Source organism: Hibiscus syriacus, unplaced genomic scaffold, assembly GCF_006381635.1.
Source record: "Hibiscus syriacus cultivar Baekdansim isolate YM2019G1 unplaced genomic scaffold, ASM638163v2 tig00111506_pilon, whole genome shotgun sequence".
In the NCBI taxonomy this organism is placed as follows: Eukaryota; Viridiplantae; Streptophyta; class Magnoliopsida; order Malvales; family Malvaceae; genus Hibiscus; species Hibiscus syriacus.
The window spans coordinates 889709-917473 of NW_024063109.1; the positions used below are offsets into that span (position 1 = coordinate 889709).

The following is a 27765-nucleotide window of genomic DNA, read 5'->3' on the forward strand; positions in this document are numbered from 1 at the left end:
TCTCCAGAGTAATTTTTAGTTAATATTTTTACTCTATCTTGTAAGTTCAAATTTAAATTTTCTTATTTTTTTCTAGATAAAAATTATTAAAAAAATCTCATAACAGAATTCATTAATAAGATAATGAAAAGAATCAGAATGATAAAATATATGAAAAAAATAATCACAAAAAATTTCATATAAAAAATATTCAACCAAAAGATACTAAGAAAAATGAAAATTTTTCCTCAAGAATGACGACCAACATCAAAAGAATCAAGTAATTTTCATAAAAATTCATTGTCTTTATCGAATCAGACGTTTTACGAAGTGATAAGAAGTGGTGAGTTAACCAAACTATATGGTAGGGTGCTTCACTACATAATTCTAATTACATCGACAAATAACTTTTTTACCAAAGAATGGATCTAATTACACGACAGCGAACAAACTGATTAAGAAACAAATGTTGTGAGAGTCATTGTACGAGCATCAAAATGATCGCAACTATATGCAAAAAAAGTACTAAAAGTCATAAGAATCACGTTACAAGAGTAGAGAAAACACGTGCCATAAGAATACATAAAAGTGTGTCACAAGGATAAAGATTTTTATTTAAAATTAAAAAAAAAAACAAAGGACATAGTATGAAAAAAATTAGAGAAATAATAATTACTGACAGTCGACAATCAACAATAAGATTAATGTCGTCATTGATTAAACAAACATTAAAGGGGAAAAAAAAGAAAACAACACATAAATATTGGAGAGAAAAAAAGATGATACATAAATATTAAAAGAAAACCTAAGTTAAAAAAGATGGAGGCGACTATCGCATAACAATTTTAAACTATGTAATTAATGTGTTGAATAAAATGAAACCTGTGGTTTGGTGTTAAAAGTCTGTCTAATCATTTGTAAATGCAGAAGTACGAAATCAATCGAATTATATCAATAAAATAATATTGAGAGAATTAGCCGGAAATCAATCGAATTAATCTTTTAGTACTCTAATTTTATAATTTCGTTAATGTTAAAAATATATTATTATTAATAGAGAAAATTGGACTGTGACATCATTTAGCTATTTATCTCTTTTAATTTAAGTAAATAATCGTGTGATGTGAAAGAAGTAGAGAGCAGATGATTTAAAGAAATAATTAACAATAAAAAAGATTAAGACAGAGATAGTTCTCTCTATAATTTTGTACAATGATTTATATACAACACTTTAATGTTGATGTAAAATCTAAGATGATGTTATTTAAAAGTTATAAGGATCGTGTCATAAGAGTAGAGAAAACACATACATAATAATTGAGATTCTTATTTAAAATTGAAGGAAAAAAAACTCAGAAAAAAGGAAAACAAATGAGATAGTATAAAAAATCAAGAGAACGAATAATCACTAATGGTCGCAATTAATACTAAAATTGGTGTCATCATCGACTAAACAAAAATCAAAGAAAAAAAAGAAAAGAACACAAAAATATTAAAAGAATACTTAAATTAAAAAAAAAGACACAACAATTTTAAACAATGAAATTAATGTATTGAATAAAATGAAGCCCGTTATTCAAGTGTTAAAAGTTTATATCTAGTCATTTGTAAATGCATATTATGAAATAAAAAGAGAGTAAACGATTTAAAGAAAATAATTAACAATAAGAGATGTTAAGAGATAAAGTTCTCTCTTCAATTTTGCATAACGATTTATGTACATACCCTTAGTGTTGATAATATCTAAGATGATGGTGGTTATATGTAAGTCGATGAAGTGAGTAGACATAACCGTCATATAATAAATTTAACTGGTGATAGGATTGATAGCGGTCAGATCAATAGATCATAGTTGTCCGGAGGATATAAATTTTCGGAGACTTCTAAGAATTTCGGAGGCATCAATAGGTGAAGGAGTAACAATAGAGATACAATTTACAGAGAATATTATCTCATTAATGGAGGAAATATCATAAAATGATCTGAACTCGTGAAAAAAAGACATTTATGGTATAAAAGGAATAACAGAAAAGACAATTACTGTATAAAAGGAATAACTTGTCTTTAATTTGGAGGACTTGGGCAATGGCTTGTCTTTAATTTGGAGGACTTGTGAGAGTAATAGCTTGTCTTTATCAAGACGTCGATGAAACTTAAGAATAGAGTCCATTTCCATTCATCAATAAACAAGGTTCGTCATAAATCAAATAAACAACATTGATCTATATCCCATAACAAATCTGCTTGCCAAATATTATTTCCAAAGAATTACGATACAAAGAGAAAATTGACTTAATAACATAGAAACACCCGAAACCCTTTAATTATTGATCCTTTTCACCTTCCTCTGCAGCTTCCTCGCCCACAGGCAAGGCCGGCTCTTTCTTTGCATTCTCATTCTCATCATTCTTAATGCTATTTCTATTGTCCAAGCCATTGGACTCGCCTTCTTCACCACTAGTCCCCGCGGCTACAGCACCTGCAACGTCACTAATGTTCCCATATATGGAAACCACCATCGCAACTGCAGCCGTGCAGAACGCGATTCCGAAAGAAGTTCCCACGTTCCCAGCTGCGGCTCCCGATGCTACCGCGAAGCCTAGGCAAGTTCCCACCATTTTCACCCATGAGAACCACATCGCAAACGTGCCTTCTTTCCCGGCTGGTGAGCAATCCATCACCAAAACTCGCGCGAAAGTGTGCATGAGTCCTGTTGACGTGCTTTGTAACGCTGCGAAAATAAATATGTGATGTCTTTGCCAATTGTCCTCCCGGAATTGGAATCCGACACCTGAAGTTACTAGTGATAAAACGAGTCCGAGAAGATGCATTTTAACAGCATCTGCCTTTAATAGAAGTTGAACCGGTTGTACTAGTGGGAGAGAAATAGAGGGGGAAACGAAATAAATCAGCCAGAAATAGAGTAAGAAAACAGGCTTGAGGCAGAGTTCACCAACCAAATAGAGTACACCTCCTGTGAAAATGCACATTGATGTGAATGAAGATAGACCAACAACGATGAGGCTTCCAACGCCATGATGGGATTTAAAAATGGAGAGAAAATGGTCTTTTGGTAAAGGAAAGGTGAGGGTTGCCCCAGGCCTCAAGGTAATAATGTGAACTATTCCAGCTAGCCACATAAGTCCACTGAAAATACAAACAACCCACAGGCCGATAAATATGTTGTCGATTCGAAGCATGTAATATACGAATGCTACTATTAAAGCAGTCCCCAAGGAACCAAAAACGGTGGCAAAGAGCGACAACTGACTCGAGACACCTCTTCTAATGGGGAATTGTTGTCTTTGAAGGTTCGGTCCCACGAAGCCTCGGATCATCAGTCCATAATGGCGTGTGTGGGAGGCAGTAGCGATGGTAATGGCGACTGCGATCATTGCGATATATAGCGGGAAGATCCATGTGACTTTGAAGAATCCAACAGGCAGGCAAAAAAATGCTCCGATGGCTGTTGCTGCTCCAGAAATAGCTTGCTGGTTCTGGCCATGGTCAAGGTTGGTGGAAATGAAACGAAGTGCAGGGCTAGCCAGAACTAGACCTATGGCCCAAGAGATTGAAGTCCACTCTAAAGGGGAGACTTTGGAATTGCCAACCGATATTGAACGACGTGTGAGTCGCTCATACCTGTAGTCAAAACATATAGATCATTAAAACTGCTTCGATGAACTACAGTTGCATAGTATTTGAGAGAGAAAAAAACATATTAACACCTACAGTTGCATTTCATGGATCCGACAAGTCAAGCCTTTGGCGTTCGTGTTCCATCCACGAGGTGGCTCACTAGGTAAGTCGACTATTTTACCGATGATGAGCGAAAACACTATGGGGATAAGGGCTATATGAACAAAGTAAGAACACAGTTCATACACATACCAGACCCAAATTTCTCCTCTCGAAGGCTTATGCTCAAGCGTCGAATATGGCCGGCTAGTCTCGCGGGTGCTCTCCATTTTCATGGAAACATCACCCGCGTTAGAGGTTGGCCTATTGATTTCCTCATCGTTTGGTTCATGTGCATGGAATATTTCTTGGTTGCTTTGAACTTCAGAACTCTCTTCTGCCATGCCTTGCCCTGTGTTGCGAGGTAAATGAAGAGGGAATAAGGTATTAAAAGTTGAGATGAGGATGGAAATGAACAATGTTGAGGGAGTAAAAGGAAAATAAAGAATTGGCTTCATTGTTTGAAGTGAAATTTTCAAGTGTTTTTGGCTTTGGTTCCGGCAAGCCAAAAACCTCGTTATGTTCATTTATGAATTTAAAATTAAAGGACTCGTAGTCCTCGACTTGGTCTTCATCCTCCCAAAAAAAAATTAATTAAAAAAAGCCGGTTTGTTCTTTTACTTTAGGTTTGAACCGGATTATGAAATTCCGGTCAAGATGTCAAAGATTTTAGCCCAAGTAAGTTATCTTTCAGCTAGGAGGGCCTGGATCTATGTTTTAAGATAACCCCCACACCCTGTAGCACATGCAACACCATGGAGTTCTAGGGGATGGGCATGAGACTCGAACCCGATTCGATCGGGTCGTTTTTTTTAATTGGATTTGGGTCGGGTTAGATTTTTTAAATGTGATGTTTGGGTCGGATCGGGTTTGGGTTTAAGGTGAAAAATATTCGATCCGATAAAAAAATATAATTTTACTTTATATATATTTAGGAATAATTTTAATACCCCTCTATATATTATTTTTCCCAATTAAATCATTGTTTTTATTGAATAAAAATAATATTTTTTTATTATTTTGTGTCGGGTCGAGTTCAGATTTTATCTCAAAAAGTCAGGCCGAGTTCGGGTCGGGTGGACGGTATTTATTTTTCGGGTCGGATCGAATCGGGTGAATGATGTAAAATTTTCAGGTCGAGTCAGGTTGGCCGAAACCCGACCCATGTCCATCCCTACCATGGACATCATATTAAAGTATGAGAATTAAGGGTCAGCAAAATTTGTTTTGATTAAAATTAATTTTTTATTTATTTTTTAAATAAATTTCGAGTTATAAAATATGATTTAAATAACTCAAATTTTTTTAATAATTAATGGATTGATTTTCAAGTTCTAATCAAGTCCTTCAACTCTGCATGATATATGTATATCACATATGAAAAAATATAGAGAGTTATAGAAATCTGTTTAAATTAAAATCAATTAGTATCATATAATTATAAATTAAATATAAATATAAACTCAAATAACTCGACTCAAAAAAATTCATATAAAGTTTGAGTTATAGAGTAAACCTTATCAACTCAATTAGCTCGAAAGTTTTTGATTCAATTCGTCTTGACTTGATCGAATATTCATTCTAACGAGAATGAATAGCGTAGATTTTGATAGTTGTACCGTATTTTCTTTAATCTTTATCTTAAGCACAGTAATGAATTGGAGTAAGGGTCATATCTTAACGGCCGGATTTTGAGGCGTAGATGGGGTAATTTTGTCACTATCGCATCCCAAGTATGACTATGAGCTTTGCACAAGGAAAACATGAAAACCTGGAAAAAGAAAATACAATATGACATCCGTCCCCTTTCACATTCTTTAATCAATCAAAAGACGCTGATAAGAAAACACAATGTCAACAACAAATCAACGCATGGATGATGAACCAAAACAAAAACAATCCCCATAAGCAAACCCCATGGCATCCATCATCATTTACACGCAACACTCATGCTCTCACATTCATTTTCACATGGAACCTCTTCCTACTCTAATTAAACATTCATTTTCACACTCATGACAGATCAAATATCCATTAGTTTTCTTTCCCACTTGAACAAGAAGAGAAAAAAATATACTTTCTTTGTTTAAAAATTTACACGTTTCCTATCTGGAACTCTCATTATATTTCTTACATCAGCGGTCACATAATTTGGACCATTTAGGTTGCTTCTTTGCATATCCTTTGTGTCACTCTTATCTATTTTACAAAAAACTTTCACATGTTTTTGTTTTTCCCTAGTATAGCCTTTGTCTTTCATTTCATTCCCTCTGCTTTCTAGTTTTCTTTTCCTTCAATGGCTACTCTTGGTGATATTGGGGTGTCTGCCTTAATCAATATTCTGACTGCATTTGCATTCTTGTTGGCTTTTGCTTTGCTGAGAATTCAACCGGTTAACGACCGAGTTTACTTCCCTAAATGGTACATCAATGGAGGAAGATCAAGTCCGAGAAGCGGTGGGAACTTTGTGGCAAAGTTTGTAAACCTCAATTTCAAGACTTATCTCACGTTCCTAAATTGGATGCCTCAAGCTTTGAAGATGAGTGAGATCGAGCTTATCAACCACGCCGGCCTCGACTCGGTTGTTTTCCTCAGAATTTACTCTCTCGGGTACTATATTCTCTTTTCCTTCACTTTTCTTGTGTATATTTGCTTGTTCCTCAGCTTTAACATATCTGAACAGTTCTTTAACAAAGTTGTTTCCTGTATAATACAGATTAAAGATTTTTGTACCCATAACACTTGTGGCACTCCTTATCCTTATTCCAGTGAATGTGTCAAGTGGAACATTATTTTTCCTGAGGAAGGAATTGGTTGTGAGTGACATTGATAAACTCTCAATATCAAATGTTCGCCCGAAATCCGAAAGGCGAGTTCAGCATATCTGTACTAAATATCTTTTTGCAGATTATCTAGCTTTTCTAATGAGTTATGGTGGACTTTACAGGTTCTTTGTTCATATAGGATTGCAATACTTGTTCACAGTTTGGATTTGTTACATGCTTTACAAGGAATATGATAATATAGCGAAGATGCGACTGCAGTTCTTGGCTGCACAAAGTAGGCGTGCTGAACAGTTCACGGTTATTCGAACATTCTGCTTCATCACTGTCACATAGATTTTGATATACAGTTGTTTATTCAACCTTTTATGGGTAAAATTTGATGAATTTTGCAGGTAGTTGTGAGGAATGTGCCACAGATTCCAGGTCACTCCATGGCAGATTCTCTGGACCAATTCTTTAAAACAAATCACCCTGATACTTATCTTTGTCACCAGGTAATTTTGCATGAGAAGTTTATATGTTCTGAACTACAATGATAGAAGTAAATGCATAATGAACATCTAGCTTGCCCTTGCCCTTGTCCTTGCCTGGTGGGGCTTTGTAATTTCTGCATTGTTTTTATTCTCAGCCAGTCTACGATGCAACAAAATTTGCTAGACTGGTGAGGAAAAGAGATAGGCTTCAACATTGGCTGGATTATAACCAGCTGAAGTTCGAAAGACATCCCGAGAAGAGACCGACTAAAAAGGTAGTTTGCGCTTTCGTGTTAGTAGCATAAGCTATATATTGATTCCTTGAATGTTTTTCACTTTCAGACAGGGTTCCTCGGTTTATGGGGTGAAAGAGTTGATTCCATTGATTTCTACAGACAACAGATAAAAGAATTTGACAAAAACGTGAGCTGCTGCTGTTTTATTCCGATGCTTCAATAATTTTACATTGCAACTATGCCTCTAATGTTCTGCCTATTGCTTTGTCTTCAACTGTAAAAGATGGCACTAGAGTACCAGAAAGTTGTAAAAGACACAAAATCCATCCTGCCAGTTGCTTTCGTATCGTTCAAATCACGTTGGGGGGCTGCTGTTTGTGCGCAGACACAACAAAGCAGAAATCCAATCCTGTGGTTAACGAATTGGGCACCAGAACCCCGTGATGTTTATTGGCGTAATCTGGCCATACCATTTGTCTCGTTGACCATTCGGAAACTAGTAATATCGTTATCAGTATTTGCACTGGTGTTTTTCTACATGATACCAATCGCTTTCGTGCAATCTCTTGCAAATTTAGAGGGTCTCGAAAGAGTTGCTCCTTTCCTTAGGCCTGTTATAGAACTGTAAGTTAGCTTATCAGTTTCTTAGCTTATAGATACTAGGATCGTGAAACTTTCTGTATCGTTTTAGCACCCTCACATATTGCTACTTGAAAAATAATATGCAGGAAATTCATCAAATCTTTCTTGCAAGGTTTCCTTCCTGGTCTCGCTCTAAAAATTTTCTTGTATATATTGCCTGCTATACTGATGATCATGTCAAAGATTGAGGGACATATAGCTTTATCGACTCTCGAGCGACGAACATCAGCGAAGTATTATTATTTTATGTTGGTGAATGTGTTCTTAGGGAGTATAGTTACTGGAACAGCTTTCGAGCAATTGCACTCTTTCCTTCACCAATCGCCGACTCAGTAATACTCTATCGACTAATGCTACTATTTTAAGATATCGAACTGTCTTAATATGCAGTTTTGAATATGTCTTACCATATGTTATTGTTATGAGTTATGACTATTCCATCCTATTGCAGGATCCCCAGAACCATAGGTGTATCGATACCGATGAAGGCCACTTTCTTTATTACATTCATAATGGTTGACGGATGGGCTGGTATAGCCGGTGAGGTTCTCCGACTGAAACCATTGGTTATTTTTCATCTTAAGAACATGTTTCTGGTGAAGACCGAAAGGGACCGAGAAAAGGCCATGGACCCTGGCAGTGTGGACTATCCAGAAACTCTCCCAAGTCTCCAACTGTACTTCCTTTTGGGAATTGTATATGCTGTGGTTACTCCCATCCTTCTTCCTTTTATGTTAGTCTTTTTTGCTTTCGCCTACGTGGTTTATCGTCATCAGGTTTGTTCTTCGCAATGCTTCAGAGTCTGTCTGTATGCATGTTATTTTGTTATCTCATCTGCCATTCTAATCATGCAGATAATTAACGTCTACAATCAACAATACGAGAGTGGTGCTGCATTCTGGCCTCATGTTCACAGCCGCATAATAGCAAGCTTAGTGATCTCCCAACTTCTACTATTGGGTCTTCTCAGTACAAAACAGGCTGCTAATTCAACTCCTCTGCTTGTAGCCTTACCTATACTGACATTATACTTCCAAAAGTATTGCAAAAACCGATTCGAATCCGCGTTCCGAAAGTATCCGCTTGAGGTAAGTTCCACACCTTGCCGATAGCTAACACCTCCAACTATAGATAAAGTTCTATTTTCCATTATCATTATGCAGGAAGCAATGACAAAGGACATAACTGATCGGACCACAGAACCTGATATAAACTTAACAACTTTCTTAACCGATGCTTACTTGCACCCAATTTTCCAATCCTTCAAAGAAGAGGAATTGGTAGAGGTTCGAGTCGATAGGCACCAATCTTACGCCGATGATGTCGAAACTAGTAACGATCTCAGTTTCCCCTCCCCACCCCAAGATATCTATCATCATAGCTTCTCACCCCAATATGCCTATAATTTTTCCTCCCCTACACATTATGGTTATCATTATGAAGCAGAAGCATGAATGCTTAGGACTAAGAACTCAGAACCAAATTTGTCAGTTTTTTAACTTACCACAAGCCATTAATGATGATTTCATTTCAATTCCTGTAAATTATTCTTTTAGATTAAGCATCGCATTTTTTCTAGTAAGTTATGGTTGATGTTCCACCATGCTGAATTTGGTGTTTGAGATGTTGCTAGAGCTTTCCCTTTTGAGTTGTGACTCAATTATTTGTTGGATTCAAGACGAATTCAGTAACGGATTTAGAAATATTTTTTGGAGTGAACATGCACCTATGTATATTATTAACATAATTTTATATAGAGAATGAACATAAATAAAATTTAAAGATAAGTATAACAAGTTGAATAAATAATTAATTAAAAAATTGGATTTATCAACCCTAAAGAAACTATGTATCTGCCACCGAGTTAATTTGCAAGCCAAAATTGAATTTGCCTTTTTTTTCGACTCACAGCACACGCGTGAAAATACCAACCCTTGTTCATTTTACGGATTCCATTTTGATCATCTTAAACTCTCTGTTTAGGTGTTTGATTCACGAAATAAAATAATTTTCTTTTTGGTCATTGACTCCTAAATTGAAAGACCGATAAATTAGAGATTTCTATATTAAATTTAGAATGTATAAGTATTGATCAAGGAGTTTTAGAACGTACAAGTGTTGTTCAAGGGATTTCAATGATATTTGTTTAATTAGAAACAAATGTTATACATCTTTCAGATCTTTTCTGTAAGTTAAATATTTGTATTTATTTCTTTATTAATGAAGTTTTTAAAGGAATTTCTCTTTTGATCAAATCTTTTAATCAATAGTAACTTTTAATATAACCTCTAACAAATTTACGTGATTTATTAGAATTAAATCTATTATACGGTGATCATATACATTCAAAAGATTAGTTATTTATCATAGAATTACTGACACAGTTCTTCACCTAAAAATTAAATGAAGTGAATCTTCCATTATTGTCACATATTAAATATTATCATCAACTAATTTAATAGTAATATATATATATATATACCAATGCTATCTATAATATTTTGATTAAATTTGATTTTATGAGTTAAATTATACGTAGTCAATATATTACTAAAATACTTCTAATAATAAAAATAAAATTATTTTAATAAAAATAGTGAGGAAAAAAAAAACAAATCACCGCTAGTCCGCTACCACATACATTTCTTTATTCCTTTTATCAACAAATATAAAAAATTCTTTTTATAAATAATATTAATACAATTAATTTTATATTTTTCATTTTCCATAGATAAATAGACAGTTAAAAAATAATTTTTATTCAAAAAATTTCAATACCCCAAATAATGGGCGATACATGATAAGTGAGAAAAAATCGATTGGGTGGCCGAGAAATCTTGGGTATTACGGTTTGGTTTTCAGCACCTTTTAGTCCACACTACTGGTCTCCTTTGTTTATGGGTTTAGGGTTTTTGTCCTTTTTTTTTCCTTTATAGTTCGCCTGCGTGGGACTAAGACGTGTCCAAAACCAAACCATAATACAGGGCTTTCGCATCACGAAACTCAAAGGTGCTAAAGAAACTAAGAGACCATTGTTCTTTCTCCTCTGCTCTGCCTCTCTGTGTTTTCTTTTCTAAACTTTACATCAATGGCTACAAGCTTGAACTCTTGCCTCAAGGCTTCAGAAACCAAAACTACTCATTTCCCTGGCTGGTATTCACCAGAAACAAGAATCTATTCCAGCAAGCATTCCTCTATATCCCTCCCTGCCGATCCATTTCTCGACGTTGTTTCTTTCATTTTCTCTCACCAACATGGTGGGGTCACTGCTTTGATTGATTCTTCATCTGGGTATTCAATATCTTACTCAAAGCTATTACCTTTGGTCCAATCAATGGCCTCTGGCCTCCACCACCACCTAGGTGTTTCCCAAGGGGATGTGGTCCTGCTTTTGTTACCGAATTCTGTTCATTTCCCCATTATTTTCTTGAGCGTTATATATTTGGGTGCAGTTGTTACCACCATGAATCCACTGAGTAATATGTTGGAGATCAAGAAACAAATGGCTGATTGTGGCGTGCGTTTTGCGTTTACTCAACCTGAAAAGGTTGACGAATTTCAGAAATTTGGTGTGCATTCGATTGGAGTACCAGAAAACATGGACCTGGATTCGGAAAAGATTGCTTTTTTAACTTTTAGTAAGCTTATCGGGGGGCAATTTGGTAAGGCGCCAAGGCCAGTGATTAGGCAGCAAGACACAGCTGCAATAATGTATTCATCAGGTACTACAGGTGCTAGTAAGGGAGTTGTATTAACGCATGGGAATTTTATAGCAATGACTGAGCTTTTCGTGAGATTTGAGGCTTCACAGTACGAATATTCAAGCTCAAAGAATGTGTATTTAGCTGTTCTTCCCATGTTCCATATTTATGGATTGTCACTTTTTGTGGTTGGATTATTGTCATTGGGGTCTAGCATTGTTGTCATGAGGAGATTTGATGCCAATGAAGTGGTGAAAGTAATTGAAAATTATGGGATCACTCACTTTCCAGTTGTTCCACCTATACTGACAAGCTTGACAATGAGGGCCAAGGGTGTTTGTGAAAATAGCTTGAGGAGTTTAAAACAGGTTTCCTCTGGTGCTGCTCCTTTAAGCAGGAAAACCATAGAGGACTTTGTTCAGGCTCTCCCTCATGTTGATTTCATTCAGGTACTAAGGCTTAAATATAACATATACCTCTTAAGTTATCATGCTTTCTTGCAACTTGTAACCAATGGTAAGCCATTTACATGTTGTGCCTTTCTCTAAGCTCGACTGAATTTTGTCTGTCTATAGGGCTATGGCATGACTGAATCAACTGCAGTAGGAACTCGTGGCTTCAACAATGGAAAATATTATAAACATTCTTCAATAGGACTTCTAGCACCAAACATGCAAGCTAAAGTGGTAGATTGGAATTCTGGCTCTTCTCTGCCTCCTGGCTTTTATGGCGAGCTTTGGCTAAGAGGACCTGCAATTATGCAAGGTAATTAATTATCTCTTCGTTGAAATATGGTATTTTCTTTGATAGCCGCACTCTGAAAATGACATTAAAACCGGACCGGTTCTATCTATTTTTGTATTCTTATTCTCATCTTTCCCTTTTTTACATGATCACCGGTCCAGTCAGTCCTAAAATGATGCAAACATGGCTACATTTTGTTCTAAACTGTCCATGCTGCAGAAAAAATAAACTGTTCACTCTATGCTATAAAAGGAGGAAACTTCACTGAAAGCTTATTGCAATCATATTTCAGTGGGATAAAGGATGGCATTACCTAGCTTTAGATTTTTTATTTAGGATTAATATCCTTGACATATTATTGGGTTGCTTATTTGGTAGAATACTCTTGATTTTCCAGGGTACATGAATAATGTTGAGGCCACCAAGATAACAATTGACAAGGATGGTTGGCTCCGTACCGGTGATATTGTATGCTTTGATGAAGATGGGTATTTGTACTTAACAGACCGCTTGAAGGAGATTATAAAGTACAATGGCTATCAGGCATAACTTCTTTCCCTGTCATTATAATACTTCATCATGACCAGACATAATCTAGTGCTCTGAAATCACTTTAACACGGTATTTATAATGTTACTGTTGTACCAGATAGCCCCTGCTGATTTAGAGGCAATATTGATTTCCCATCCTGAGATACTAGATGCCGCTGTAACTTCGTAAGTATTAACTTTTACCTTTTTGATAGAGATTGACATGTGGATAGAATTATTTGTCCTTCCTAAAATGAATCTCTAATGCTTAACCTTTGCATCTGATTTCTCAAAAGACAATGAAGCCATTAGATTACTATGTGCATGTGGAACAATAAACTGCAAAGTTCAGAACTGAGACCAAAGTGAAATAGGATTTTATTATAGATTAAGGCGATTAAATTGTATACGAAATGATTAATTTCAATTTGCAACCATTACATCATCACAAAGTACTGAACACGGTGATATATTTTCTAAAGCTGATAACCTTTAGTTGAGAATGGTGGAATCAAATCGCATCCATTTCTTTTACCTTACCTGTCATCAATTTTATTCATTTTGGGTGCTTTAGAGACACCGATGAAGTATCTGGTGAGATTCCTGTGGCATTCGTGGTGAGGAGGCATGGTAGCACACTGACCGAGGGTGCTGTCATTGACTTCGTGGCTAATCAGGTGTGGAAGTTCATCCCATTTATGGATATCATATATATCCCTTTATAGTATTTTACATTTACAAATCATATCAACATAACACAAGCCTAATACACTTAAAAGCTCCTTTACCATCCTGTTTATTAGGCACTTACCTAATAATTTCTTCTCTCTTAGGTTGCACCTTATAAGAAAGTAAGAAGGGTGGTGTTTACAAAATCAATTCCAAAGTCTGCGGCAGGAAAGATCCTTCGAAAAGAACTTAGGAGCGTCTTTAGTTCTAGACTTTGAGATCTTTGTTCTGGGCAGGGCTGATTTTATGCAGCATTAATTCTGTCGAGGTAGGATATTCTGCTATAAAGGCAATTATGATTTTGTTTATCTACATAAACTGCAGTAATCTGCTTCTACTTGTATTAATCTTGAAGGATTAGTATAGTTTAGTGGTTCATATGGCATAAAAGGCCTATGCTGCATTTCAGTGTCATGTATAAGATACATTTTGGGGCCTTGTCTGTCATTATTCTATATAAAGTTCAAGCCTTGTATTTTGTCAAAACATGGTCTTGATTCATCCCTTCAAACATCCAGTTTCTTGATACATAAGGCAGTTATTATTATGTTAAATTGCACTATATTTCCATATCAGCAGCTAATGAAACCTTGAATGGAATTCTGAAGTTCGAGGACCTCCAGCAATACTTACAGCAGGAGTAATCAATCAAATCTTTAAGCATTTTCTTCAATCTGTTCGGAGCACGAAAATGGTGATGAATCTTGTTTCATTTGTTACCTGAATCGATCATTTGATTAATTTCGCACTGTATATGATAGCTCGTATTTGCCAATTCATCTCTCACAGCTGCTGCAGTTGTAGTGACTGGTCTCATTGCTGCAGTTGTTACACGAACTAGGTGACCTCAGTGGTTAAAGGGATGGTTGTTATCTTTATGGGTTCTGAGTTCCAGCACGTTATCGTTTGAGCGTTTATCGTCAAATGTATTGAAAGTCTTTCGAACAAATACTACTTTAGAATCACTCTAAATTAATCTATAAAAGATAGCAAAATTTGTTTCTCAAGACCAATCGATCTAAACATCCTCACCTCACAATCCGACACCCCTAATACTGACCCAACTGCATTACAACTTGTATCAATTGTTTTTCGACTTGATGCCATCGTTAACCTATATTTATTGTTGTTTGGTTCATCGAACTAAACAAATTTTTTTTTTGCATGTCATCATTTATATTTTTAGGGGTGTAAATGAACTGAGTTTGAACGAACAAAGTTGGTTCATTTGTTTATTTTTAAGACATTCATATTCAGTTCGTGTTTGTTTAAAATTTCAATATCTCGTTCGTGTTTATTTATTTATTTATTTTTGAACGTGTTCGTATTTATCCGTTTAGCATTCGAAACATGTTCATTTAACATTTATAAATATGTTCATTTAACGTTCGTGAAAATGTTCATTTAATGTTTGCAATCAACAATCACTTTAAATCATTTTGTTTGTTTGGAAGTCAAAGAAAAATGATAAAATTATGCTACAAATCCTTAAATTCCTTAGATTTCACAATTTGAAGTTTAAAGTTCACCTTATCTTCAATTTAGTTCATATCATTACCAATATTTATTTAAAATGTAATACATATATATATATATATAAGGAAAATAAGAACCGAGTAAGCAGGCTTATAAACAAGCCAATAAATGACTTTAGAAACGAGCTTGTTCGTAAACGTAAACGAATCAAACACACACATGTTCATCTTCGTTCATTTATTAAATGAACATAAAATTTTATTCATACTCGTTTATTTTACTTAATAAACAAACATAAATGAATGTTATACAAACGATTCACGAATAGTTAGTCGAATGCTCTGTTAAATTACATCCATAATCATCTCCACCTTGTAATCACTTTTTGTATGTGTATACTCTTGAATACTGCAAAACTTTTCCTTCAAAAAAGAAAATAAAGGCAAAACTTTTCCTTAAAATTAATAAAGAAATTTTGTACTCTCACCAAATCCATGTCTCGGTGTTTGCTTGGATAACAAAACGGAAGAAATCTCGAATTCCTTGGAATACATCGGGACGCCCATTTTTGAACATATTGGATTTGACTAAAGGTTGAATCTTTCAAAGGCATCGGATATTAGTGAAGTTTTTCATTAAAAGTTTTAAAAGTGGATCGATAAAAAGGTTAATATTTATAGAATAAATGGCTTGAGTATTTTATGTTCGAATAATATATTTTAGATTTGTATATTAAAGAATGGTAAGATAGTAATTAAGATAAGGTGTTAGTAAAAAAAATTTCTACATTATTTTCAATCACTCAATAAATATAAAATTAAAAAATTATATTTAAACATTTAAAAGATTATATTTAACCAATAAAGAAAATAACTTCTTTACATTACCAACCCAAAGTATTTAACCAATAAATATAAATTTTAAATTAGTATATATCTTAGATTTTTTTTGTATTTTTAATTGTTAATATATTTTCGTCTTTTAGAATTTTATAAGTTCGATCTCTCTTAAAATTTAAGAAATTCGTTTCTCCTAACTTAAAATCATGTGTCTGTCTATAGCCTCATGCAAATCACATTAAGAGGCTTAAAAAGAGTTTTATCATATGTTATCTTCATATTGTAAACGACTTGATCCAAAATTTATCTTGATGAATGTGTAATCTGATAGTTTAGATAATTTCAACGACGAAGAAGATTAATTTGATCAACTAAAAATAATTCGAGTCAATCAACCAAGTGGAGAGAGCCTCAACATTAGTAATTTCAGATTTTAAGGCCATTGTTGAGTGTATGAACTATGAACTGTTCAGGTTATGGCATTGGCAAGAGCATGCAATGGTTTACAGTTTTTTTGTTGGTCGAGGATTATATCTTATAAAACTCAAATGAAAATTTACATCTTATATTTTTTAATCAATTAAATTGATTTTTTAATCATATCTTAAAGGGTAAACTACATCTGATACCATAGAACTTTAGACGTTGTATAGTTTATACCACTAAACTTTCAATTTTGTCAATTATAGCATTGAACTTCGATTTTTGTTTCAATTATACCACGGAACCGTTAAATCGTTAACGACACGATGATGTGGTTGATGGATGCCGACGTGACTAATAATTCTCGATGTAGACACCTCACCAAAAAGACGTCATTTTGATATGACTGTTAACAATTTAACTACACAGTGGTATAATTGAAACGAAAATCAAAGTTCAGTGATATAATTGGAAAAATTGAAAGTTCAATGGTATAAATGATACAACACATAAAATTAAGTGTTATTTGGTGCAGCTTACCCTATTTAAAATATTTTTATTAAAATTTTGAGTTATAGAAGTTTATATTTTTTTTCTTTCAATTTTTAGAATTTTCATGATTTAAAAAAATAGGATTTTTATGTATTTTTAAAAATTAAAATTAAAATAATTAAAAATATAAATATAAAGGTCTAAAAATTATTCTATTTTCTTAATTCTACGTTAACAATCAATTGAAAATCTAAAAAAATATTATCAATTATTAGTTGATTTAGCAAAAATTGAATGTAATGCTAGATTATTTAAGTTTAGTCAAATGTTTGAATCATAGTGTTGTGATTATAATAAATCAAATTATTTAATTAATTATCCAATGAATTAGATATCGATAATTATTTTAAAAAATAATATAAGAATTAATTAAAATATGCTAACAAAATTTCAAAATGGTATATGCAACCTAACATATTTAAACAAAATTAAATAGCATTATGTGGTCTTCGTTGGCTTACCGACGTTGAAAACAGTTGATTGAATTGTCGGCAATATCTCATCTTACCAGCTACGCAGGTTATTAATAAAACGAAGGCATTATGTGGCTTGAAGCAAAAGTATAAATGTGACTGTGAACCCAAAGCTAAGTAAATTTAATTATTAAAAAAACTTCCACTATCGTATAGAAAAACCTACAGGAGATCATCTGAAAAGCAAGAGATCAATTAGTGTAAAAGTGAGAAGAAAAGATCATATTGATGGCCATGAAAAGCAAAGTGCTCATCGTCGGGGGAACCGGGTACTTGGGAAAACGTCTAGTTAAGGCAAGTTTAGCACAAGGTCACCAAACTTATGTGCTACAGAGGAAGGAGGTTGGTGTTGATATTAAGAAGGTGCAACTGCTGTTATGGTTTAAGCAGCTAGGAGCTCATCTCGTCACCGGTTCCTTTAACGACCACCAAAGCCTTGTGAATGCGGTGAAATTAGTGGACGTTGTCATTTGTGCAATATCCGGAGTTCATATCCGAACCCACCAAATACTGCTTCAACTCAAGCTTGTTGACGCCATCAAGGAGGCTGGAAATATTAAGGTATTAGCACCCGCCTACGCCTGTCAAACATATATATTTATACAGATGAGAAAGCTTTGTTGGTTTTATAGAGATGTGATATTGTAAGAAATGCAACAGAGATTCCTGCCATCAGAATTTGGGACGGATCCAGCGAGAATGGAGAATGCAATGGAACCGGGAAGGGTGACATTTGATGACAAAATGGTGGTGAGGAGAGCAATTGAAGAAGCAGGCATTCCTTTCACTTATATTTCTGCAAATTGCTTTGCCGGTTATTTCCTGGGTGGACTGTGTCAACCTGGCTTTATACTTCCTTCAAGGGACCATGTTCTCTTGCATGGAGATGGCAATCAAAAGGGTAAGACGAAGAAGATGATCGATGTACATTTATTTATGTATTTAGTTTGTTTTAATGAAATTTTGGGCATGAAGCAATATATGTTGATGAAGATGATATAGCAACATATAGCATCAAAACCATTGACGACCCTCGGACTCTAAACAAAACAGTGTATATAAGGCCAGCAGAGAACATCTTATCTCAAAGGGAAGTGGTGGAGATATGGGAGAAATTGATCGGCAAAGAGCTGCTCAACTCTTCCATTTCCGAACAAGAGTTTCTAGCAATAATGAAAGGTTATTATTATTATTATTTAAATTCAGATGAACAGTGATGGATTTATTTTAATTTAATGAAATGGGTGCAGAACAAGATTATGCAGAGCAAGTTGGATTAACACATTATTATCACGTGTGTTATGAGGGATACCTTGCCCATTTTGAAATCGGCGATGAAGCGGAAGAAGCGTTCACTCTTTACCCAGAGGTCAAGTACACAACGGTTGAGGAGTACATGGAGCGTTATTTATAATAACATATAAACCGAAATTGAAAGAAGAAATGCTAATGCATTAAATAATTACTCGATGATAAATGTAAAAAGTTTTATTTATATTTTATTTGTGTGGGTTATTTAAAATTTTATTGTTTAATGTACGATTAAAAGAAATAAATAATTTTATAAGTAATATTAAGAGCATGATGTATATATTTAAATTTTTATTCAATATAATCTTTTTGATTCATTGAATGTCTTAGATCCAATTTGAAGTGTTATATGGTTGATGAAATTCATCATTTACCTCTATCATATAAATATTGACTTAAATTAATCTCTGGACTGAATTGCTTTTATTATTTGTATTAAAAGAGTCAAATAGGATTTAATTTTGACATATTTAATATTTATTATTTAAACAATGTCATATGTAATTTGAAAAAAATATTATATTATAATTATCTTAAACTATTTGAAAAAATATAATTTGAAGATTTATTTTGTATTTAAACGTATTGAATTCCAAGTTAAGGGCTTAAATTAAAGGAAGATAAATATAGAATGGAAAATAGAAAAGCGGCAGTGAGTGGTACAGAACACTCCACGTCAGAGATAGAGAGCAGTGAGGGCGATGAGAATAATAAACAAAAAATAAAAAAAAGGTCGTAACGGATTTTTAACAACGAACGAAACGGTCTCGAAAGGAAAAAGAGATGCTGCTATCAACTCCTGGTTTTGCAGCGTCTTCACCCCAGCAGTGGATGGTAATTAAACCAACCCTTCTTCATTAATTGTTTCTTCTTACATTAAACGTTCAACTGTTTACTGTTTCAAGTAGTTTATTGAAACACTTAAACTTCTGCTTCTAATTTCTGAAGAAACTCATTTTCTTATTCTTTTTCTTTGATTAATTTCTCGTTGGTGTTCACAGTATAGTTGAAAATGTCTGAAAATCTAGTAACAATGGGATACCATCATTCGGTGGGTTTATCAGGGCGTGAGTATTCTCCTCTAGCTCCATAGCCATATTTGCCGGTCGATCAGCACACTTATTTCTTTCTCGTCAGATATATCTGATTTCTTTTGCCCAACATTCTCTTCGCAGTTTCTCAGTCTTCTAGTAACATATGAATACTCAACCAAAAAGTACATATACCTAATTGGTTGATACTCACTTAACGATATCGATACTACCAACATTAAATAGATGGTATCAATATAAAAAACACTAGAATACCTTGAACCATTTAATATCGATATTGTGTAAAGAAGTGTCCATATTGAATGAATAATATAAATAATACATGAATCAATATCGATACCACCTTCTTAAAACCCATATTTTTAAGATTAATTTCATATCGTATAAATACTGAATGAACAATTACAATCCAAAAAAAATCAGTAAAATCAGTAAAATCACTTCAAATCACCTCTAAATACTTTTTTTATACTACATGATCCCTAAAGCTTAGGGAATTACTACGAGAACATCTAACATCATTTCTAATATATCTTAACGTCAAATCATCATCAAGATAATTAAAATTTTCTTAACACTCAAAATACTCAACATACATATATCTACATACAAAGTCTTAAATTTATAAAACACAAAGTATTTTGGAGTATAAAAGTCATCAACTCTAATTTCTATTATTTTAAATATGAGGATTCCTAATAGCTAAGTAACGAGTGACCTTTTTTTTCAAAAAAAATAATAATTAAAAACTCTTTTATTTCCTAAACGTATAGGGGGGACATTGAGAATCAAGTATTTTCATGTTAAAAACCTTTATAAAATTCATTTTAAAGGGTTTGTTTACTAATTAGTTAATATGGCTGTTTAAAGCATTTAATTTTTTTTTACTTCTCCAATATCTAGAAGAATATCAAGATTTCTTTTGTTGTATGAAAGAATTTTAAAAATTCTGATTTCTCTAACGTTTAAGAGAATATTGTGTTTTTTTTCTTTTTTGAAATATTAATCTCTTATTGTATGAAAGGATTTAAAATTTTTAACTTCTCTAATTTCTAAAAGATATCAAGATTTTTTAATTTTTTATATAGATTTTATTAATAAAAACATTTAATTAAAAAATGAAAAGGACTCAAATGTTCTTGAATTTATTAATATTTAAGCCAATATCGAAATCTTCCTGATTGTAATCTATTTGTATTTAAATACTAATAAAATTTAAAAACAATAAATTTTTCTAGAATAAAAAGAGAGAGAAAGATGCGAAACGGGTCCATCTATGAACCCTAATGTTGGTCAAACTCAACCCGTCAACTTACTATAAAGGTCACTTATTTTAGTTGGATTCATTTTTCAACCTTAAAAAAAACTCGTATCCGTCTTTTTCTCTCAACCCCAAGCCGTCGACGTGTTATCAGCAGAAAATTGGTCACGCCGACCATCGTCAATCGTCGTACATAAGCAATCAAACTTAAAAAAAAAACTTTTTTTTTACTTGTTACCCCTTCCTAAACCTGATTCTAGCCTTCGTTTTTCCAAAATCTTATCCAAATTGCATAGATTTAAAGAAAATATTTAATTTTTACGTTATTTGTTTGTCTTCAACCATTGTTGGATAAGTCTTGTTTTAAGAGTTGTGACTCTTAACAACTTAGATGTAAACTCTTACCGTTTAGGTTTGAAAAAGAAGCCTTCGTCTTTGATTTTTTCTTCTTCTAAAATCCGAATGAATTCCATTTTTTTATTTGTTTTGTGATTGATATTGTCGTAACCGTCATGCGGGTGGGCCCAGAATCGGGTTTCGACTTAATTTTGATGTGTTGAAGCCACCACCTATCATTTTAATTTGGCTGATCGGATACCATAACTTACTGTTATCTGATCTACAACTTATCAGAAATTTGTCAGATTCGGGAGTCGATTACAGTCAAGGAATGATCATCAATCTTGTACTGCCCTTTCAGTACTAATTTAATTTTCCGATTGTCTTAATTGTAAAAATTAAAAATTTAAATTTAAATTTAAATATTCTATCCAAATTACTTAAATTTAGATTTGTCCTAAAAAAATAAATCAAATTATTGTTAAACAAAAAAATAAAATAAAATATTAAATATATAAAAGAACTTAAAAGAAAATTCAAATTTAAAAAGGATTAAATTGTAAAAAAAAATAAAATTAGAGGTCAAATTAATGCTAATAGGAGGTTGCAAGGGAAAAATAAAAAGTTAGGGGGTCAATTTACAAAATATAAGAAACATAAACAAAGATTAGATTGAATTAATTCAAAATTCAAGGGCAATTTTACAACAGGTGACCAAAACGAATTACGCATAAAAAATGTAGGGACTACATAAATAATTTAAGAATTTCATAATTGCACAACAACCCTCCCTATAAATAGCCCTTTTAACCCAAAAAAAAATCATTTCAACCTATTTCACAAAAAAAAAATCTCACTCTCTCCCCTGTCTCCTATAGCAGGCCGAAAACCGGTCACCCACCGGTGGTCTTCTGTTGTCACTCCGCCACTTCGACGGCTGAAAAAATTAAAACTTACCCAAAAATCTCTTTTCGTTATCCTAAAACCAAATTTAGCCCCCAAGTCTCCAAAATCAAACATGATTGGCGTAGATCTAAGTTTGAAGTTTCGAAGTTTATCTTTTCCGACGTGGCTCTCCGTTTTCCTAGCAGTCGTTTCCCTTCCGAATCGAGATCAACGCTGCTCCTATTTTTTTGGGCTTGAAAATGCCTTGCTCGGTGTTGTTTTGGTTCTTTTGCTTGGTGACTTTCGGTTTTGGCCGAATATTGCTTATGTTTTTTAGTTTTTTGTGGTTTTGGTGGTATATTGCTTGCTTTTTTGTCTCTAATGGCATTGTGGTTGCCGTTTGCTCGATTTTCCTTGTGGGTTTTTTTGACAGCTTGGTGGGGGGTATTTATACCCCCACCGTCGGTGGTTGTTTCCGCTCTTAACGGGGTTGTTTCCACTTCTAACGGAGTTGTTTTCCTTGTCCCCATTATCCTCGGGCCGTTCGGTTGTTTGCGTGGCTGAAAATCCCAAGGTGGTTTAGTCTTGGGTTGCTTGGCCGGGAATCTTGGTCGGTTACTTGCGCGTGGCCTCCACGCTTGCTGTTTGGCCTTCCCGTGCGGTGCCCTTGCTAAGGTGTGTAACCCTAGTCCCTGTTGGGTCAGGCATATGGGCTTGGGTTGTTGGGCTGGATTAGGTCTGCTTCAGTTGGGCTTCCTCATTCATTTGCTGGACCTAGATTTAGACTCTTAATTTGAACCAGAAAATAATAAAATAAAATAAAATAAAAAAGAAAGATAAAAAATGAAAAATAAAATATATGTATTAAAACTATATAATATATAGTATATTTCAAAAACAATATAATATATTTTCAAAGATTATATATATTATATACTTTTTCAAAAACTGTTTTTAAAAAGTTATATATATATATATATTCAAAAACTATATTATATATATGTTTTTAAAAACCGTTTTTTAAAAACTATATATTATATGTTTTTAAAAATAATATGTTTTCAAAAACTATATTATATATGTTTATAAAAATCGTTTTTAAAAACTATATATTATATATTTTTAAAAACTATATTATATATGTTTTCAAAAAACCATTTTAATAAACTATATATTATATGTTTTCAAAAACTATACTATATATCTTCAAAAATTATATATATTATATATTTTTAAAATTATTATTATATATATATTATCATATAAACTATATAATGTAAAAAAACTCTTAAAATCTCGGACGAAAATGAGTATTTATATTTTTTTCTGTGAATTCGTAACATTCTTTTCTTTCTTGTAAATATAAGGTAAATATGACAGACAGTAGAGGAAAGTGATCGTAAACTGGTGATTAAGGTAGATGTAAACGACGTCAGGTTAAGCCTGAGGTATCATGACAAGTGGATGGTATAGGCTGTAGACACGAAACGGAAACCCTAGTTGCCCTCCCAAAATATTATCACTGGGCTCGGTGGAAATGCCCCAAAAAATTGAGTTGGCTTAATATAAAAAAAGTACGTAAATTATATCTATTTTTATTTAAGTGTTTAATTTTTTTTCCGATCAAGTAATATTTTAAGTACTCTAAGCGTAATAAACCTTAAAAAATCCGTTAAGTTTCATGTTTTAAGTTTATATTTTTATTTGAACTTTTATATTTTAAAATAAAAATATTATAATTTTGAAAAAAATTAAAAAAAAATCTCCTCCCAACACCTGCGTTCCCCCTCCCTCTATGTTGCAATGAATGCAAATTTATTTGCATTCTCACTCACCCTCCCCCCTCCCCACGCTCTCTCCCTTGTCCCCCTCTCTCATCGTCCCCTTCCTCACATACGAATATACCCAGATCTCTCCGCTCATTAAATTTAGGGTTAGAGATTTATGGTTGTATATATTTAAGGGTTTGGAATGAAAACAAAGATGATGGCCGGTCAGTGGGTGGGCAGCAACAATGGTGGTGGCCGGAAATGGCTGACGACGGTTGGAAATAGGGTTTGAAATTAAGGATTTTAGGATTTTGATTTTTTTTTGTAATTTTAAAGATTTTATTTTTTGTAATTTTAAAGGTTTTTAAAAAATCAAAAATATAAACACGACACATGTCACTTAACGTATATTTAAAGATTGTTATGGTCGAGGCACTTAAGATATTAATATTTATAACGTTATACATCTAGATTGACCTAAAAATGTTTAGACACCTTAATGTCATTTTTAATGAAAAAAGAGATATAGCTTGTAGGCCCAAATTATATATACATATATATATATATATATATATATAATAAATTAGTGATAAAATAAAAATAATTAATAAAAAATAATCCCAAAAAAATTAATATCTAAAGTGACGACTCAAAAAAGTGATCTTTATAAATTTTACCAACCAGTAAAAATAGTAATAATTTTTTTTTGGGTATAATCTCTAACATCTTATCTATTGATCGACTAATTCTGCTCGAGTATTATAGCGAAGAGAACATGCCCTCATAACCCAGTTTGATAAATTCGCAAACGTTAGAATTCAAACTTCTGATCTTGTTTAAAGGATCTAGTGTCTCATCCCATTAGACCAATTTGTTATCGGTAGTAGTAATTATTATTAATGTAAATAAAAATATAATTTCTTGTTATGCCTATATTTTAAATAGTGAGTTGCACGAATCAAGCTACCTCAGTGGTTAAAATGATGTTTGTTATTACTAGATGTCTCATATTCGAGCATCAGAAACTGTAAGAATGTTTAAACTTTTATTGTCAAACACTTGAGAATATTTAAAATTTCCTCAAAAGCATGAGATATATACTAGATTGTGATTCTTGTAAAAATATTAAAGATACAATCCTTTTCTTTCGTTTTTTTTATCAATATGGTTAAAGGAACAAGTAATTCTTATTCCGGGAGCAGCCGATTCATTTGCTGAAGGGATTGAGTGGAGGGCAAGCTCGGGAAAATATCTCTTGCTTGTTTGACCGATCCAGCATTTTGGCTTCTTTTTTCTCTCTTTGCAATTAATTTTTTTTTTACTTTGTCCCACTTTTTTTTAAAACTAATTTATCCTATACAGCAAGTTTCTTTAAACTTTTTTTTAACTTCCTCAGTATTATCTTTTACACGTTGAAGTACGTGGTGTACATATGCATGCATGCACGTATTTAGTAATTTGAATTATACATCAACATGTTTTTGCATTTTTTTCTAGGTTAATCATATTAAGCATTAGGGCTAAACAAAAAAAAAAATGATGAATTAAAAATTGAATCGAAGTGTTTGAATGATGTATAAAATATATGCTTAGAAAGCATGATTAAAATCTGACCAATTTTATTAAAATCTTAGTTTTTAAACTTACGTATTCTAAATTATACCAATTTTGGTATATGACTTGTAGGTATAGACTATTATTTTTATTATTGGTATGAGATGATTAAAAAGTAGTATCTGTTCGAAAAATTCTCAATCATTTAATAAAAAACGTTCAAATACTTCTACAAACATCGTATTCAGATCTGAAACCTCTAGAGATGACACTCATCCTTTTAATCATTGAGGTCGTTTGATTCGTGCATGGATAGACTATACTTAAGAAAAAACAGTCCCCAAGCCCCCACACCTCTTTCACACCTCTTTTTCTATAAAAAGGGGGTAAGGGGCAGAAGCACATACTAGAGTTAAAATCAGCATTTGAGAGCATTGAAACTATTTTCTGGTTTTGGTTTGTGATTTGACTGCTGCTATGGATCAAGGTTTTTATTTTCACTTCCTTTTCATTATTATTCTTATTGTTATAAATTTCGAATACTTCAACTTTGTCTATTTACTTAGGCTGATGAAATATTAATTGTGTGGTTTTACGTGTCATAGACAAAGTTCAAACGGCGGATCAAAGCTCAGGGGGACTACCTTCGGCTGGGACTGCAGGAAATGAGAGTGATGAAGATATTTACGTATATCAAAACTAGTTCAACATGATAATTTTATGAGTAAACTACGTATTTAGTCACCCATCTATTTGCGCTATTTCGTTTTGGTCATCTAACTATATATATTTTTTTTAAAATTATACTTAACGTTACGTTTTGATTTCATTTTGGTCAATCATTGTTAAAAACTTAACAATGATGTTCATGTGTTACAAAAGATAATGTCACGTCATCATTAGAAAAAAATAAAAAAAAATATCACGTCAGCAGTTATGTTTATTTGTTTTAACGGTAGACGACCAAAACGTAACGTTAGGCAGTGATGGAGGCACATATATATAGTGTTGAGGGTGGACACATGCCCACTCTGAAATCCGAATTTTCTTCAATTAGTTACTTATTTTGCTAATGGTGTACACCCTAAAATTTTATTCGTGCCCATCCCATTCAAAAATTTTGTGTTGTTAACGTATGTGTGCCCATCTTAACAAATATTTATGGATCTACCACTGACACTAGTTATGGTTTTTTTTTTTAAAAATGACTAAAATGAAACCACAAGAATAAATGGGTGACTAAATATGTAATTACCTTAATTTTATCTGGTTCAGCTGTCGTTTCTTTTGGCCAATTGGTTCGACTGTAATTTAGGGTATTTAGATTGTCCTTGGGGATTTGAATTGGACGTACCACTGGGTTCAATTGGTTGAATTAAAAATTGATTAATTAAATTGTCCAATTATATACATAAATTAGAAAAATGAGAGAATTATTTATTTATTTTACGTGTGATAGTCAAAGCTCATACGGCGGATCATAGCTCAGGAGGAATAACTTGGGCTGAGACTGCAGGAAAACAGATACCACAGGCTAATCAAGGTATTTACGTATACATCTACTGTAATAACACTAGTTCAATTATATGATAATTTTAGGATCTTTTATTTGGTTCAACTGTCATTTATGTTTGTTAATGGGGAAGTAAACATGGTTAATAATTTTGGACTGCACTAATTGATTCATCTAATTAAACTATTAACTATATGAGTTTAAAAAAAAACAATTCAAAACAATCAAAATCGATAAAGAAAAAAACAAAATTACGAAATAATCGAGAAAATTGTCTTTTATATTATTTTTTGGTTTTTCAACAAAAAGATATTATGTTTTGATTCATTGTCATCATTGTTCTTTTTTTAAAAAATATTTTTTTCTTATTTTATTATTAATATATTTTTCTAGATTGATGAACTGTTGAATTACGTTGAAAATCGAAACTCAAATCAGTTAAATATTTTATTTGTTTTTTCCCAACCGTAAAATTAAATAGAGTTAATTGCAACAGTCATTCTTAAATTATTACTGAGATTCTATATTTATTTTAGCTCAAAATTAATCATTGCTTTAATTAGGGATGACAAGTTAATTCGAAACTGACATATTCTAACCCGATCCGATTTGATAGGATCAAACTTTTTAAAAGATCGGCTCGGGTTGAATTTTATAAGGAGTGAGGTCGGATAGAGTCTAGGTGGAGGGTGAAAAACTTTGACATGACTCAATCCGAGAGTAATAATATAATTTTTCAAATAAATTTATAAATAGTTAC

General features: G+C 32.9%; 3 protein-coding genes across 4 annotated transcripts; all 3 read left to right on the top strand.

Moving 5' to 3' along the window:
* Window positions 1-5815: 5815 nt before the first annotated feature.
* Window positions 5816-9472, top strand: LOC120164156 (CSC1-like protein At1g32090). 2 transcript variants are annotated; one of them, XM_039173905.1, is made up of 11 exons: window positions 5818-6327; window positions 6434-6586; window positions 6665-6800; window positions 6896-6997; window positions 7132-7251; window positions 7319-7399; window positions 7496-7836; window positions 7941-8186; window positions 8306-8630; window positions 8709-8942; window positions 9018-9471. In XM_039173905.1, the coding sequence occupies exons 1-11, from the start codon at window positions 6014-6016 to the stop codon at window positions 9306-9308; spliced, it is 2343 nt and encodes a 780-aa protein (XP_039029836.1). In that variant the 5' UTR covers window positions 5818-6013; the 3' UTR covers window positions 9309-9471. The 2 variants fall into 2 exon arrangements, with proteins under 2 accessions (XP_039029835.1, XP_039029836.1); XM_039173904.1 differs by having other exon boundaries at window positions 5816-6327; window positions 6434-6800; window positions 9018-9472.
* A 1353-nt stretch (window positions 9473-10825) lies between these two features.
* On the top strand, window positions 10826-14085 carry LOC120164194 (4-coumarate--CoA ligase-like 6). The gene is made up of 6 exons (XM_039173951.1): window positions 10826-12004; window positions 12131-12320; window positions 12697-12842; window positions 12948-13015; window positions 13404-13506; window positions 13663-14085. Exons 1-6 carry the CDS (start codon window positions 10943-10945, stop codon window positions 13774-13776), a joined length of 1683 nt encoding a protein of 560 aa, XP_039029882.1. The 5' UTR covers window positions 10826-10942; the 3' UTR covers window positions 13777-14085.
* Window positions 14086-17500: 3415 nt separating this feature from the next.
* Window positions 17501-18763, top strand: LOC120164192 (bifunctional pinoresinol-lariciresinol reductase 2-like). The gene is made up of 4 exons (XM_039173949.1): window positions 17501-17882; window positions 17982-18222; window positions 18297-18500; window positions 18572-18763. The coding sequence occupies exons 1-4, from the start codon at window positions 17550-17552 to the stop codon at window positions 18733-18735; spliced, it is 942 nt and encodes a 313-aa protein (XP_039029880.1). The 5' UTR covers window positions 17501-17549; the 3' UTR covers window positions 18736-18763.
* Window positions 18764-27765: the final 9002 nt, after the last annotated feature.